This window comes from Anabrus simplex, chromosome 2 (genome assembly GCF_040414725.1).
Source record: "Anabrus simplex isolate iqAnaSimp1 chromosome 2, ASM4041472v1, whole genome shotgun sequence".
In the NCBI taxonomy this organism is placed as follows: Eukaryota; Metazoa; Arthropoda; class Insecta; order Orthoptera; family Tettigoniidae; genus Anabrus; species Anabrus simplex.
The window spans coordinates 774,291,822-774,308,683 of record NC_090266.1 but is presented as its reverse complement, the minus strand read 5'-3'; the positions used below and the strand labels follow the sequence as shown (position 1 = coordinate 774,308,683).

The 16,862-nt window shown below is 39.6% G+C and overlaps 1 protein-coding gene across 2 annotated transcripts in view; it reads left to right on the top strand.

Moving 5' to 3' along the window:
• Positions 1-15,733, top strand: part of LOC136864452 (zinc finger protein 888) — a 171,552-nt gene extending 155,819 nt beyond the window's left edge. Inside the window, exon 4 of one of the 2 annotated variants that reach the window (XM_067141463.2) lies at positions 15,419-15,733. In XM_067141463.2, coding sequence (XP_066997564.2) covers positions 15,419-15,533 — 115 coding nt within the window. In that variant the 3' untranslated portion in view covers positions 15,534-15,733. Of the gene's footprint in view, positions 1-3,676; positions 10,563-15,418 lie in introns of those variants that run through there. The other variant, XM_067141462.2, reaches the window with a different exon arrangement.
• The last annotated feature ends 1,129 nt before the right edge of the window (positions 15,734-16,862 follow it).

Sequence of the window (16,862 nt, the reverse complement as noted above, 5' to 3'; positions counted from 1 at the left end):
GGTCTAAAGTGTTGCGTCAGCTGAAAGTGAAGGGTTGTCCAAAAAATATTTATAGGCTAATGCAAAATTACTTCACAAATAGAAAAGTGCACCTGACCATTTGTGGCACAACTGTGACAAGAAACGTAGATCGAGGATGCCCACAAGGCTCTGCTTGTAGCCTGGGTCCCTGGAATATACATTATGATGATAGTCTTCAACAGAAGCTTCCCGATAATTGTACGCTAATTACTTATGCAGATTATACATTACTACTAGTTAGGGGTAGAACAACAAATATATTAACAACTGCAGCAAATGAAGCATTCAACATACTTCTAAGGTGGGGACAGAACAACAAATTGAAATTCAGTGCATTTAAGACTGTTGCTGTGCTAGTCACCAAAAAGAGGAAATTTGAGACACCGGTGGTTAAACTAGATGGCCAAGAATTAGATATTGTAGACAGCATGACATATCTAGGAATAATTTTAGACAGCAAACTCTTATTTAGATTGCACTTTCAACATTTGAAAACCAAAGCAGCTAAATTATATACCCTTCCCACCACAGCACTTAACGCCCTTGAAAGGGCCTTGACCTGTCCAGCGACCGCTGCTCAGCCCGAAGGCCTGCAGATTACTAGGGGTCATGTGGTCAGCACGACGCATCCTCCCGGCCGTTATTCTGGGCTTTCGAGACCAGGGCCGCCATCTCACCATCAGATAGCTCCTCAATTGTAATCACGTAGGCTGAGTGGACCTCAAACCAGCCCTCAGGTTGAGAGAAAAATCCCTGACCTGGCCAGGAATCGAACCCTGGGCCTCCGGGCGAGACGCAGGCATGCTACCCCTACACCACGGGAGCTAAATTATATAGGAGCCTGACAATGGTGGCACGACTCACCTGGGGACTAAAATCAGAAATTTTGAAGATTATATATCGTGGAGCTGTTGAACCAGTGGTGCTTTATTGTGTCACTGCTTTTGAACATGTTCTGCATAAAAAATGGGTGCAACAGAAATTGTCTCAAATTCAAACAGGTTTAGTATTACGCATCACACACGCTTACCGTATAATATCGACTGACGCTGCCCTTATTATTTCTGGTATAGAACCTCTGCATCTCACAGTATTCAGCATGTCAAATTCTGTCAACTTTAAGAAGAACAGAATACATCGTCGGGATTTGGAAAGAGTGGAACTTGAACTTCCTGTACATCATACTGCCGTCGGACATCCAGCAGATTATGTGAGCCCTGTATTTTACCACCCATGTACCCGAGATCACAGCCATTCAATATACACAGATGGTTCTCGCGTTTCCAGCTATTGGCTTTACGTCGCAATGACACAGATAGGTCTTATGGCGACAATGGGACAGGAAAGGGCTAGGAGTGGGAAGGAAGTGGCCATGGCCTTAATTAAGGTACAGCCCCAGCATTTGCCTGGTGTAAAAATGGGAAACCATGGAAAACCATCTTCAGGGCTGCCGACATTGGGGTTCGAACCCACTATCTTCCGAATACTGGATACTGGCCGCACTTAAGCGACTGCATCTATCGAGCTTGGTGCATTTCCAGCTGCGGAACACTAGTGGGCTGCGCCTTCGTGGTGTATGAGGGTGAAGACGAAGTTCATTTTGAGAAAATAAAACTAAAGGAATACTGTTCTGTGTTTCAAGCCGAGCTGCTTGCAACCTTGAAAGCAGTCGAGTGGTGCATAAACAAAAATAAGTGTGCGATTATACTCAGTGACTCATAAGTGGCGCTGAACTCCATAAAGGATAAATATAATTTACTCAGTTTGGCAATACATGTGAGAGAGAATATATCAAAGTACAATAACCACATGTTTCAGTTAGGTGCGAGGTCATTCCACCATAAAAGGGAACAAAAGAGCTGACCAATTGGCCAAAGAAGCCTGTAATTCCAACTTGTCAGAAAGTTAAACTAAATACCCAATTTCTTTTGTCAAAAGAACCGTAAAGGATGAAATGCTCTTTCGTTGGAATGAACTGTGGTTAGCAAGCAAAAATGGCTTAGTAGCCAAAGACTTGTTTTTTTCCAAATGTATATAGTAGGCTGGGATGTAAATATATAGTGTGCAACTTTTATTTGTTAACGTAAGAAATTTCATTTTTTGTCCGTATTGAACTGAGAATTACAATGAATAAACTTTTAATGTCCACCTATTCAATACAATAATAACATTGTTTATAGGTGTAATTACATGTTTATTCATTGCATTTTTTATTTAACTCTAGTGCTATCAGGTCATGGTAAATTCAATGCTTACTTCGAGCGATTCAAAATTCCAACACAAAATGGCTCACTGTGCTTCTGCACTGAAGACATTCAAATTGTAGAACACATTCTGTTCAACCATCCTGCTTTTGAGAGAGCACATTTTGAACTTAATATGCATTTGTTAACTTGCAGTTGCTATTTCAAAAAACCACTAAATTTCATATTTTAAAAAAATTCTGCTCTTTCCAATTTTCAGAATTCATTGATTATGTATTCAAACACATAATTTGATATTGTCTGCTTATTAGCTGTTGAACACATATATTTGTATATATTATGATCTGGCATTTTAAATATTAGTACTCTAGGATTGTACATATCATACTCTCATCTTTCCATTTCTGTTCATGTCTATTTTGCTGTTTATGTATTGAATTTTATCAGAGAAATTGTATATTTTGTATAAACTACAACCCTAACATACCTTATCGTAGAATAGGGTTCACAGCACTTTGGAGATTAAATAATAAATAATAATATGTCGATAGATTTACTGGCATGCAAGAGAACCATTGCAGGCTGAAATTCCAGCAAACCATCAAAGTAGGCACGGGCACAAAAATCATTAACACTTTTATTATTATATCTACAAAATTTAAAAAATGAAGGTTTTGAATTAAAGGTAGAGGAAGAAATGTTCATGATGTTCCATTAAGAAGCATCTTGAAGTGCAGTATGAAATCATTTCTGTAACAAATTATGAAGAATTGTATTCTTTTTCCCCTCATAAGATGAAAGAATAATTTCATCTGGAAGCCTCTCCAGGCACTACCTTCGAAAGCTTGATTGAAGATTACAAATAAGCAGTTCGGTTTAATGGGAGTAATCATATTCTAACCTGCATAGAAACTTTTCATTGTGACCGTTCTGCAAAAGAAAAGGAAAACAATATATTTTTTCTTTTGTTGTATATTGATATTCTCTTGTCTAAAGCATTTAATTATAAATACTGAAAAATAAGTGTAAGTAAAGAAGATGATAATGTTTTACCAGACAATTTCTACTCACACAGTCGCATAGAACTGATGATATATGACAACCTAAGTGTACTAATTTCCTGAATTATCGACAAAACATAGCCCATGTTTTTAATATTTTGTTGTGTTCTAACAGACAGACTTACTGTATGGATTTTTTCTTCACATTAGTTGGTTGCAGGTTCAAGAAGCATGATTAGTGTTGTGACTTATCTACTAGCTTTTCACCCAGATGGCTGAGATTCACACCCCGGTCGATAATGGGTTGAAATTTTCATTTGAAAAAAGCACATGGTCTCAGGAAGGGCATCTGGCCTTAAACCTTCATGCCAAAACCAAAATGAGCCTGTGTGGCTTTAGCGACCCTAGAAATATCTGGTATAAGCTGATTAGTTTTTTATTTGGTTTCAGGTCCAGTGAATCTGTCGAAGGAGAGGTTTCATCTGCTCAAGAATTAAACACTTCTGATACCGAAAGTAAAAATATTGTTGAAAAAAATAAGCAGCGCACTACAACCACAAAGAAAACACAATGTGTTTGTTATAAATGCCATGAACAATTTGAAACAAAAGCTCTGTTGATGCTTCATTACTGCAACACACAGTTTTCTTCTCATATCAGCTGTCGATACTGTCATAGCCAGTTCAGTGACATGTCTTCACTTGCTGCTCACAAGAAAAAACATCTTGAAGAACCAGTCGTATCACGCAAGAAATATGGTGATGTATTTGAATCTCATAAAGCCCTGAAAAATCATGCAAAATTTGAATGTTGTGCCAAGACACGGCCAGTTCGATCATCCAAATCATCGTTTTCTTCATCTCAGGCTTGTTGCTGTGGATGTAGCACATGTGATGGGGGATGTAATTCATTTTCCAGGAAGAAGAGGCAGAGCTCACCCAAGAAGTGTGTTACTAATGAAACTAAACAGAATAACAAACCGAAGGGCCGTACTAACGCCAAACCTGTTCAGAGGAAAGATAAAGCTTAACTCGACTGTGTGAATGCCTAAAATAACACACCTTCAAAGATGAGAAGAAGAAGAAGAAGAAGAAGAAGAAGAAGAAGAAGGAGAAGAAGAAGAAGAAGAAGGAGAAGAAGAAGAAGAACTCTTCGTTAATTTTATTTCACCCACGGAAAGCTATTATTAAACATTACTCTTTGAAGAAACAAAGTTTAGTTCATTTAGGTTAACTGGAAACTTAGTAATTATTACATATTAATCTTTAAAGAAATCAAATCATACTTCATTGAACTTATTGACAAACGATTACTAAAGCTTCATAAGAGAAATTAAAATGTTACGTTCTCTCTTGATTAATATTTTACATTTAATTCAACAAGAAAAGAAGTTAATGAAATCTTTCCATTCCTGTAGAAAACAATTCAATGCCAAACTAAAATCATAACAAAGAATCGCAGTTGCCGTTATGGAAAATGACTTGAACATGACCACAAGTTAAAAGAATATAATGCACATCACAACCATGTGCTGAAAGAAATAACAAATAGTGTCTACTCACTACACAAATTAAATCCAGTACATATAATGGTTACTTGCTATTTACAGAAATTTACATTAAACTTCCTAACTTGGTTTTTTATTATTGTTTATATAATTATTTTAAGGAATAGATATGATGTCGGGAAGAATCGCATTCAAACTGAAGGGCATGTAAAATCTTTCAACAACTAAACTCCTCGCTCAGTTAATTTGTGAGTGAAAAAAAAACAGTCTCTTATATTTGGTCTAATTTAATCAGGGTGCTCATAAGAATAATTGGTAGAGTGAAGTTAGTTTAACTCAAATAAATCAATAGTATGAGTGTAATAAAAGTATCAGAATTTTGAGCTCAGTTTGAACATGGGCCAGGCATTTTTCCTACAGCATCCTAGCCTCGTTGAGTGCATAATCAAAACTATCTGAATTAGGCAGAGTGATACTCCAATAATGAGTTAATGCTACTTGGTGCTCTGAAATATTTCCACCTCAGTACTACAGTTTAATTCAGTTCACACAGATTAAAGTTCAATCACATCCCCCTAACGTAAATGAGTATCATTATCAAGCAATAAACACTTGACTCAAATAATTAATTATACATTATTAAAATGGGCTCATCAGATACTAGATGTTATTCATTAATTATTATTATTATTAATATCAGCCTCTTGTTCAAATTATTATGAGAAATTTAAGTTGAACTGACTAACTGAATTTTCTTCTCCTTTAGCGATTGTCCCGCTTGGTGGCAGGGTCCGCTGTGTGGATTTGTTGTCTCCATTTAATTCGGTCTCAGGCCATGTCTAGATGTAGTCTTACAGCTTTTAGGTCATTGTGCACTGTATCGGTCCATCACTGTCTTGGTCGTCCCTTAGGTCTCTTTCCAGCGACTTCCAATGTATATGCTGACTTTGCCAATGTATTGTATTCAGCACGCAACACATGCCCAAACCAGTGCAGAGTGTTTTCCTGCATTTTCTTCTGGATCGGTGCAACGCCAAAGTGTTTCCTAATATCGTTGTTTGAAATATGATCCAGTCTAGTGATGCCAGCTGTCCACCTAAGCATCTTTGTCTCCATGACGCTTAGTCGACGTTCTACCTCCTTTGTAGCAGGCCTACACTCAGTGCCGTAAAGAGCGTCAGGATGGATAACAGTCTGGTAGATCTTAGATTTCAGATGGTCCTTCATCCGTCGGTTGCAGGTGATGCCCGTTGTCATTTGCCACTTCAGTAGGGCTGCGTGTATCCTTGTGTTTACCTCGTCAGTAAGTCTGCAATCCTCAGAGAGTGTGGAGCCAAGATATTTAAATTTCTCTACTCGTGGTAGATCTTCACCATCAACGTGGGTGGTTCCAACTTCTCGAGGATCTAATGTCATGTATTCTGTCTTCTTTTTGTTGAGGCGCAGGCCGTATTGCGCTAGTCGGTTGTTCCACTCTTCTGCTCGACGCTGGAGATCCAACTTATTCTCAGCAGCCAACATGATATCATCAGCATAGAGAAGTGTCCATGGTATTCGCTTGTACAGGTCTGATGTAACAGTGCGCATCACAAGAATGGACAGCAGTGGTGATAAGACAGAGCCTTGATGGACACCTACGGTGATGCGGAAATCATCGGACGCTCCTGCGGCAGCTTGAACATAACTCCTTGGTTCTACGTAGAGTATCTGTACCCACTTAACAAGGTGCTCTGGAATGCTATGTTCTTGTAGCGCTAACCAGATTAGGTCATGTGGCACCCGATCAAAGGCCTTCTCAAGATCCAGAAAAGCGAGCTGAAGAGGCTTATTTTTTTCACGGTGTTTCTCAACTAACAGCCATGCAGCATGGATTGCATCTGTTGTGCCACAATTTTTCACAAATCCAGCTTGGTTCATTGTAAGTTTGGCTATCTCGCGAATCACTTTGTTGAGAATACGTTCGAAGACCTTCATCGCGTGACTCAGAAGTCTGATCGGGCGATAATTAGAACAATCAGCAGGACATCCCTTTTTCTTGAAGATTGGTACGGTAATGCTCCATCGCCAATCTGATGGTATTTGACCTTCTTTGATGATCTGATTGAAAAGCTTTGTTAGCCATATTACCGCTTCCCACCGTTCAGAGCACCAGAACTCTGCCGGAAGATCATTGGGGCAGGTGGCTTTCCCTGGTTTCATCTCCTTCAGAACAGCCTGAACTTTCGTGATGTCAATTTCCTTAACTGGGCCTTCAGTAGCGGAGGTGGTTGGAATTGGTGGGTGGGGAATTTCTTCGGTTGAAAGTTTCTCAAAATAGTTCCGCCAGCGTTCTCGCGCTCACTTTCAGTCGACTAGCGGGTCACCTGTTTCGTCACTGATGCCGTAAAAACGTTGGATGTCTTCTATTTTGCGGTGCCTCGATTTGAGTAGCCGGTAAATATGCCATTCGCCTTTGCGCGTGTCAAGTTTTGCATATAGGTCTGCATATTGGTTTGCTTTTGTTACAGCAGTGACCTTCTTCACCCCACTACGGGCTGTTTTATAGGCATTCCAACAAGATGGTGTTTTATCTGAAAGAAATTCATGGTACAGCTGTTTCTTCTTCGGCACTGCACCTGTAACATCATCATTCCAAAGCCACGTGTCTTTGTCAATCCTACGTCATCCTGGTTTAGTTGTTCCAAGAATAGAGCGTGCAGGTTCATGAACAGCGTCTTTCAGTTTAGTCCAGCTCTCTTCAACTGTGGTGATTGGTGGCAGTGTAATTTTTGTAGCAACGTCGGCCTCCTTCTCATTGTAGCGCCACCATTTGATTCTTTTAGGTCCATTTCTTGGTAAGTATTCGGCTCTTGGCAACTTTATCCGTAGCTTACAGATGACAGGTCTTGTTGCATAGCAGCGGTTTCATAAGGAACAACTTTTGTATCTAGAACATCTTTAAAATTCCGTCGTCTCACAAGGATGTAGTCAATCTGAGTTGCATTTGAGCCACTGTAGTACGTGATTAGATGAGTATCACACTTTTTGAACCAGGTGTTCGTGATGATCAGATCATGAGTTTCTGCTAATCAAGAATTCATTGGCTGTCGTCGTTCTTCTCTCCATAACCATATCCACCATGGGCAGTGTGGTCTTCTTTCCTCTGTCCGACATGTCCATTCAGATCACCGGCAGAGATAAGGTAGACTTCTGGTGGCACATCAGCAGTTTTCTCATCAAGCAGTTTCCAGAAGGTACCTTTTGTTTCCGCGTCTTGGCCGGTTTATGGAGCATAGGCACTGAAAAAATGGACCTTCCTCCTATCCGCAACATACGATTTTAATTAATCGATCATCATAGCGTTGCACCTCAGAGACAAAACCATCAAATTTTTCTGATATAACAATGCCAACACCGTTAGGTGTTCTTCGGGTTCCGTTGTATATGAGTTCGTATCCACACCCAATGTCGCGTGACTTTTCTCCACTCCTTGTTTCCTGCACCGCACAGATGTCTATATGCCTTCTTTCATGTGCTGTGGCCAGTTCACTGCTTCGACCAGACATAGTCTCAACGTTCAGTGATGCTATACAGAATGTGGGGGCTCGCTTGTTTAGCTGTCGCCGCCCGTGCGACGGTAACCCTTGCATACTTTTCGTGCTGGCTGGGCCCTGCCATCACGCATTGCTTTTAGCGGGGGACGCCCTAGCCGTGGTTCTGATTCCATGAGACAACATTTCCATAAAGATGTGCCGGTATGATTTTACGGTCGGCTTGTCATGGACCCTGTCGCCAAGCATTTTAGAACTGCTGCCAGCAGGTAGTTGGGCCACTCCTGACCTGGAGAACAGACATCTTTTGTAGCCGCTCCTCTAGAGAACAAATGCTACGTTCCTCTCTGCATTAACTCCCAGAAAGATAGAGTACCTCAACTGCCAACTACACCGAACCAATGGTCTCCATCTCTGCCAAAGTTGCCATTAAGGACTTTGACACACTTCCACGACTGATGAAAGTTATTTCTAGAGTTGTCCAATGACCACGAAAATACAACCAAGATTCTGAGTCCTGGATGCAGCTCTTCCGCTCTGTCCACCGTTGGGAATCTGCAACTTCTCCTCCGTCTTTGAGACCGTTGGCCAGGTTTCAGCTAGTAACCCTAGGCAGGAGCCCTTACAGGGTACTACCATCTGGAGCCGGATGGACCCAGGCTTTTTAACGTGGTGTTACTCCTCCCCATCGCCCTTCCCCATCACTTGCGAGATGGGCCCCCAGACTTGGGACCGGCAATGGTGGAGTTAACTGGCTAACTGCATTTGACATGAGGTAACATGTCCGTAACGATGACCTTGCTCAAGTCCACTCCTAACATTTTTAACAGAATTATCACTCACAATCTGATTTAATTTAATTAATTGAATGCTTGGGTTTATGATTATTAAGTTGTGTGATCTTACATTTCAGAATAATGGTATCTGAGCTCTCACATCACATGATGATAAGATTGATAAGTCATGCAAAAAGAGAATATGACAATGAATACTAAAGCAGATAGGTTCTACATAAGTGTGAAAGAGAGAGAAATATAGTGACCAAACCATGTCTACTAAGATTATATTACTCTGTGAAAATGAAAGCAAGGAAGATTGTAACATGAACAGAATGGAATGTTGTAGACTCAGAAATAATAAACTCAAATTGGGCTCATTTTGTGTAGTTCCATAAGAATACCCTTGTAGTGTAGGTAGTCCTTCCGGTGATTCCGTTTTGAGATCATCTGTAACCTATTGCCAAGAGGTTACAGATGAAGTCTTCGAAAGCTTCATGTGTTCATCGTAGGAAGATAATTTTATAGCTCGAATTATGATTATCTCCACAAAGTTTCGAATTCTACAGTCTGAAAAAGTATTAAGTAGTGTGTTCTTACTTCACGTAAAACTCTGCAATTTAGTCAAACATGGAGAGTATACTTACACTTAATATAGCTCTCAGACAATAGAGTAATGAGAATACTGTAAATATCACTTCGCAAGTGATTATAAAAGATGAACTTATAAGTAACGTGAAACTGGAGATTGGCTGCGTCATGGTATGACTTCATTCAAATAGTGGTAGGTGACAAAAGTAGTTCACGTCACATTCACTTTTAAATGCATTGAAATTCACGTGAACACATGCACTCTTGTTTCTTTTATTAATAAATGAATTATACAAGTCTCTCTTCTGTTTTAAAAAACACTTGCAAGAAAAGTAACTGGATTTCACAGGTATGAGTTGACCTTCAGTACAGTTGTGGCTCGCAGACTCCCCCTCTCCAAAGAGTGTCCGGCAGTGGTTAATGTCACTAGCTCGTCAAATAGATGGAGGGGGGGCACTAATTACTCGTCCCACTTTACTCTTGGAACAGTTGTTACATAACATGTCAAATCTACCTACTTTCAAGAAGTTTGTCTCAACTTTCATTGTTTGTTGTACATAGTAACTGTCCTTGAATGGAACTGTAATTCTGAACATTCCTTGTGACTTTGATTATTCCTTGAATGTTTTGTTAACTTCTTTAGGGGAAAATTATTTTTTCACTTCATTGTGTTGATAAATATTTGAATGGTAAAAAAATTCAACAGTTTATTGTATTGCTACGTTTATTGTAGGATTTTTAAACTTTGGGGATACACACCTAATTTATGCTCTTATGCTGTTTGTGTGTTTGTAAACAATTCAGAGAGGAACTTTTACCCTAAAAATTTAATGGCCACATATGTGCCAATCTTCCTGAAGAAGTAATATATTTAAAATAATCACAATTACAGAGAAGGAATTGTTGTTTATATAATACAGAGCTCAAAATCATTTTCTGGTTTAGTGCACTTTTTATTTTACTCCGTGTTTGTATATACACCCAATTGCATAAAAATTGACCATCACAGAAGATGACATTCTTTTAAAATCCTCTTGTTTGAAATCATATGAACATATTGTGCAGGTGGTAAGCTTCCAAGGATTAACCCTTCGGCCATAAGCTATCCACAGTTTATGAATATCCTCATGTTTTGAGAATTTATACAATTAAATATTTATTTGCTGGCCAATTTTTTGTGTGGTTGAGTGTACTACTATAAAGCCTTACAAGAGAAACAAAAGCTACAGAAGCACAAATTTGGTAATGTGGGATTTTGAACACTAAATTATTGTTCACTGTATGGCAGATCAGTGATGTGTATAGCCATCTTGGGCCCTGAGGCATGCTTGGACATCACAAGACATACTGTACTTGGCACCAAAGAATCCAACTTGTTTTGGGGCATATTATCCCAGTCTTGGATAGCAGCTTCAGTCAGTTGCTGAATGTTAGCAGGAGGATTAGGACTCTGGGCAATTGCTCTTGTCAGTTACTGCCATGCATGTTTAACACAGGTCATATCTGTAGAATATGTCAGCCACACCATTCACTGTATGCCATTCGTCTCAAGGAACTAACTAACCACTCTGGCATGATGGGGACAAGCATTATCATCCATTAGTGATTCGTTAACTACAGGTTGGAGGATGTTGTTCCTGTATACCAAACCAGCCATATTATCCTGGATAGAAATTACTCAAGAACCTCGTTTATCCGGATTAAGTGCGACAGGAACTGATCCGGATTATTGAAAATCCGGATAATCTGGAAGAAACTAGAAAAACAAATACAGTACATGTTATATAATATGTTAATATAAGTTGTACAGTAATACCTTTCTTCAATTATACAATAAATATAAGAATACTTTTCTTACATTTATGATTCTGTTTTATGCACTAAAATAATGTGTGAGCTTTTTCTGTTTTACATTTGTATAGCTTTTGCGTGCAGGATGATCACAAAAGCGTTTTACTAAAATCAGTTCTGGTGGTGTGGTTTCAGTCTGGGATTCTAAATAGGCCATCAGTTTGTCCAGCTGCAATGTTGCATCTCCATGAATCATTGTTTCTTTTGATAGAGCACCGGTTTCATCTTCCATTTCACCATCCCTCCCGTCATTACCTGCTGAGGAATAAGAGGCAATAATTTATTCATCTGTCATTAAGGCGCAGCCTGAATTACAGTCATTTTTCAACCAGTCATTTACGTCGTTCACATCTACGTCCAAGCATTTGGGAATGTGTGCAAATGTGTCAAGGAACTCGGAAGAGTCCACGGTTTCCCATTCTCAATTCCAGGCAAATGCTGGGATGGTACCTTTGATAGACCATGGCCAATTTACTTCCAGCTCCTGTCCTTAAATATCCTTGGTAGAGAGACATTCAAGAAGAATCGACCGCGTAAAAGAAATACTGTACAAGTAAAAATAAATTATTACTTTCGATCCGGATTAATGAGGGCCGGATAAACGAGGTCCTTGTATATATGCATATGTCCACCAAACATGATTCCACCCTATATTATGACAGAACCCCATTGCTGCTGACAGTGCTCCAGGATAAAAGGCTCATTCTAACTCTCACTAGATTGTCTCTAGACTCCAATGCTCCTGATGTTGAACACCTCGTCCAAGGTGTCCTATTGTGTGGTGTAAGAGCATCATTTGGAACAGGCCACCATCGTGTATCCAATTTCGCTCTGCCTGATGTGACATTCACTCCTGTGACCCTCTGAAGATTCTAGTGGAATGAGGTGGCAATAGCAGTGGGTCTACGATGTACTGAAAACAAATACCAATCCTCTCAGCAGGTTGCTTTCTGTGGGTGATTAGCAACCATTTTTGTCTCCCTGAACTTTCCCAAACTCTTGACTCGCACCAACATGAGCAGTGACATTTACTTGTCACAATTCTTCTTGCAGCAATGTCACAACTGAGATGTGGTCTGTAACAGAAATGGGTACTCGTGCCATGTTTACCTCAAGTCTTCTGTGTGCTGCCTGTACACCACAGATCTTACAAATAATGTTAAATTCCTATTTTACAAATATCACGCCTGCTCTGGGTTTAGCTTCATTATTATAAGAAACTACTGTATAGTGTCATCAGAGATAAAAGGAAGCCAATGAATACCATAAAGGCACTTGAAGATGAAAATGGAAATCTGGTTAGGACAGAAAGTAACATGAGAGAAGTCCTGAATAATCATTTTGACCACCTACTGAATAGACCGGTTCAAGAACAAAATACCGAACTGGAAATCCAAGCCTACAATGAGGAACCTTGCATCATCTGGACAGAAACTGAGGCAGCCTCAAAATCTGTGCCTAAAGAAAAATCTTCAGGTGCAGATGAAGTGAATGCGGACATGATAAAGGCAGCAGGCATCCAGGATATACAGTGGCTGCACAGAGTACTAAATGCCGTATGGACAGACAACAAAATACCTGCAGATTGCAGCAGGGGTGTTATAATTTCCCTGTTTAAGAAAGGCAGCAGACGGAACCCACCAAATGTAGAGGAATAACACTGCTGTCTCATGGGCTAAAAATTCTAGAGAAGATCATAGAAAGGAGATTCAGAACCATCATTGAACCACAGTTAGAGGAAGAGCAATATGGATTCAGAAGTAGCAGATCAACAATGGATCTCAATATTTAGCACCTGAATGCTGATGGAAAAGTATTGGGAGAAAGGCAAGAACGTGGTCATTGTATTCCTGGATATAGAAAAGGCCAATGATAGTGTTATAAGAGATAAGATCTGGGAGTGCCTGAGGAAAAGAAATGTACCTGAAGGACTGGTAAGGAAATTCAGATGTTGTACAAATTGGAGAAGTTCGATCATCATGGTTTGAGACCAAGAGTGGAATTCAGCAAGAAAGTGCGTCCCCACTACTGTTCATCACTGTTATGGACAATATTGTGAAGAAAAGCTAGGTGAACTGAATGCAGTGGCCTTTGCTGCTGATCTGGGGTGAAACAAAAGAAGAAGTACAGACCAGACTCAACGTATGGAAATCCCTGTTTCAGGAATATAACCTCAACATCAGTAGTACCAAGACAGTGGTGGTGGCAGTCAACAGAGAAGGGCATCCAGCAAGTGTAAAACTACGAGATCACCAGCTAGAGTGTGTGTATAGTTTTCTTTACCTTGGAAGTGTAATCTCCAGTGATAATTTAGTCAGAAAGGAAATTACAAACAGAGTGCAAAAGGGATCAGAATGCTACCAACAAGTAAGAACACTTTTATGGGATGACATTATTCCAAAACCGGCCAAACTGATGATGTTTAACAGCTATTTCATACCAATATTGATCTATGGTATTGAAGCGTGCACCCTCACAAAAAGGGATTCATCAAGACTGCAAGCATCGGAGATGAAATTTCTTAGATCCACCATCCAGAAGACCAAGGTGGACAATGTAAGAAATGAGGAGGTGAGGAAAGAAGCCGGAATAAAGACATCCCTATTAGACCGAATCGGTTTATCCAGACTATGGTGGTACAGGCATGTGATGAGGATGGAGCCTACAAGGACAGCCAGAATTAATTTGGAAAGACAGGTGGAGGGGAAAAGACCTGCAGGAAGACCTAAAACCTGATGGATAGACATGATCAAGGTTGATCTAGTTACCAGAATATGGACAGTGGATGATGTTCTCCATGAGAAGTTGTATATGGACAGGAAGAATTGGAAGAGGCTCATTAACAGTACCCGGGAAACTGGAACTGTACAATGATGATGATGATGATAATGATGTGTGTCCGACCTGTTGATAGCTATAAATATGTTTGAGGTACTGTGTGAAATCATAATATACAAAACTTTCTTAGCACTGCAGTTTGATTGTACTTTTCATCAAAATTTGACTTAAATTACTTTAGACTTAGTCATATGTTGTATGTTGGGTATTCAGCCCAAAGGTTGGTTTGATCCTCCACAGTTCCGCCAATAGCTGTCGTAGATAACCTAGGCATTGCTGAAGAGGCGTACTAGGGAAAAGAGGAGTGAGGTAGTTTCCCGTTGCTTTCCTCACAGTCATTTAAAAGAAAGTTCATTAGGAAACATTTATTCATACCAATTTTCTTTCCTTCTTTGTTGCAAATAATGTAATTATTCTTATTTGCTAGCAGTGGATAAACCTCATAAATGAATATAGTTAATCATTATTTATGATTGAGATATAATTTAATTTATTAATAATCAGGAATGTCCAAACTACCTTAGAAGGGAAAATAGCAAAGTAGAAGATAGTTTCTAGAAACTATCTAGACATCACAGTTCCTCCAATCTCCCAACATTAGGCTTGTGTTCTCGACTCACATGCTGTACCACTAAATGAAGCTTGATAACAGTTCGACAGACAAAATCCAGAATCGTTTGCTTCTGTCATCCCCACATCCCTCTCTCTGTGGCATTAACTACTCGGATGCTGGGAGGAGCATAATTAGTGATGGTAGAATGAGGAATGTGGGTAAATGATGTATAAGTAAGAGACAAATAACATATGATTAATGTTTGTGCTGTCTGTATATATTTCCAATTGACTAAATCAGAAGACTGGTACAGATTCTGACTTTTCTTCCAAGTAGTTTGGTTATGACTCCATATTATCTTGAATAGTGATGTTTTCACTGAATGTGGGGCTGAAAAGATACATGAAAGTAAAATTCAAATAATGTATGTGTAAAGGAGGCATTTATTGTGTCATTCAATTTAACATTATTTGTAAGATCTGTGGTGTACTGACAGCACACAGAAGACTGAGGTAAACATGGCACGAGTACCCATTTCTGTTACAGACCACATCTCAATTGTGACATTGCTGCAAGAAGAATGGTGACAAGTAATGTTACTGCTCATGTTGGTGTGAGTCAAGAGATTGGGAATGTTCAGGAAGACGGAAATAGTTGCTGATCACCCACAGAAAGCAGCTTGCTGAGAAGATTGGCATTTGCTGTTTTCAGTACATCGTAGACCCACTGCTATTGCCACCTCATTCCACTAGAATCTCCGGACGGTCACTGGAATAAATGTCACATCAGACAGTACAAAATTGGATACACGATGGAGGCCTGTTCAAAATGCTGCTCTTACACCACATAACAGGGCACCTTGGGTGAGGTGTTCAACATTGGGAGCATTGGAGTCTGGAGACAATCTAGTGTAAAGAAGTGGAATCAGCGAAAAGGCTTTTTGCATATGATGTTATACTGTATAGAGTAATAAATAAGTTACAAGATTGTGAGCAACTGTAAAATGACCTCAATAATGTTGTGAGATGGACAGTAGGCAATGATATAATGATTAATGGGGTTAAAAGTCAGATTGTGAGTTTCACTAATAGGAAAAGTCCTCTCAGTTTTAATTACTGCATTGATGGGGCTGAAGGTTCTGTAAGTACTAAAGTGTTAATATAAAGAATGATCTTCATTGGGGTAATCACATAAATATGATTGTAAATAAAGAGTACAGATCTCTGCACATGGTTATGCGGGTATTTAGGGGTTGTAGTAAGGATGTAAAGGAGAGGGCATGCAAGTCTCTGGTAAGACTCCAACTAGAGTCTGGTTCCAACGTATGGGGCCCTCACCAGGATTATTTGATTCAAGAACTGGAAAAAATGTCAAGAAAAGCAGCTCTATTTGTTCTGGGTGATTTCCAACAAAAGAGTAGCTTTGCAAAAATGTTGCAAAGTTTGGGCTGGGAGGATTGGGAGAAAAGAGACGAGCTGCTCGTCTAAGTGGTATGTTCCTAGCTGTCATTGGACAGATGGCATGGAATTACATCAGTAGACAAATAAGTTGGAATGGTTCACTGTGGAAAATATGAAGATAAAGCTGGAATTCAATAGGACGAATTGGAGAAAATATTTGTTTATAGGAAGAGGAGTTAGGGATTGGAATAACTTACCAAGGGAGATGTTCAATAAAGTTTTTGATTTCTTTGCAATCATTTAAGAAAAGGCTAGGAAAACAACAGATAGGGAATCTGCCACCTGGGCGACTGCCCTAAATGCAGATCAGTAGTGATTGATTGATAGTGGGTGTGTTCAAATGACAAAATAAAATTATTCATTGCTTTGGATAATACTTTTGGCTACTGAGCGAGCGTTTTGAGATAGTGTGTCATCTCGCTGTCTTGAATGCTTTGAATCAACATGACCTCTGTGAATCGACACCCAAGTCATTCGAGAAATCAGCGCACTGAAATGCTGTCGACTTTGCCGCGCCAAGTGAAATGAAA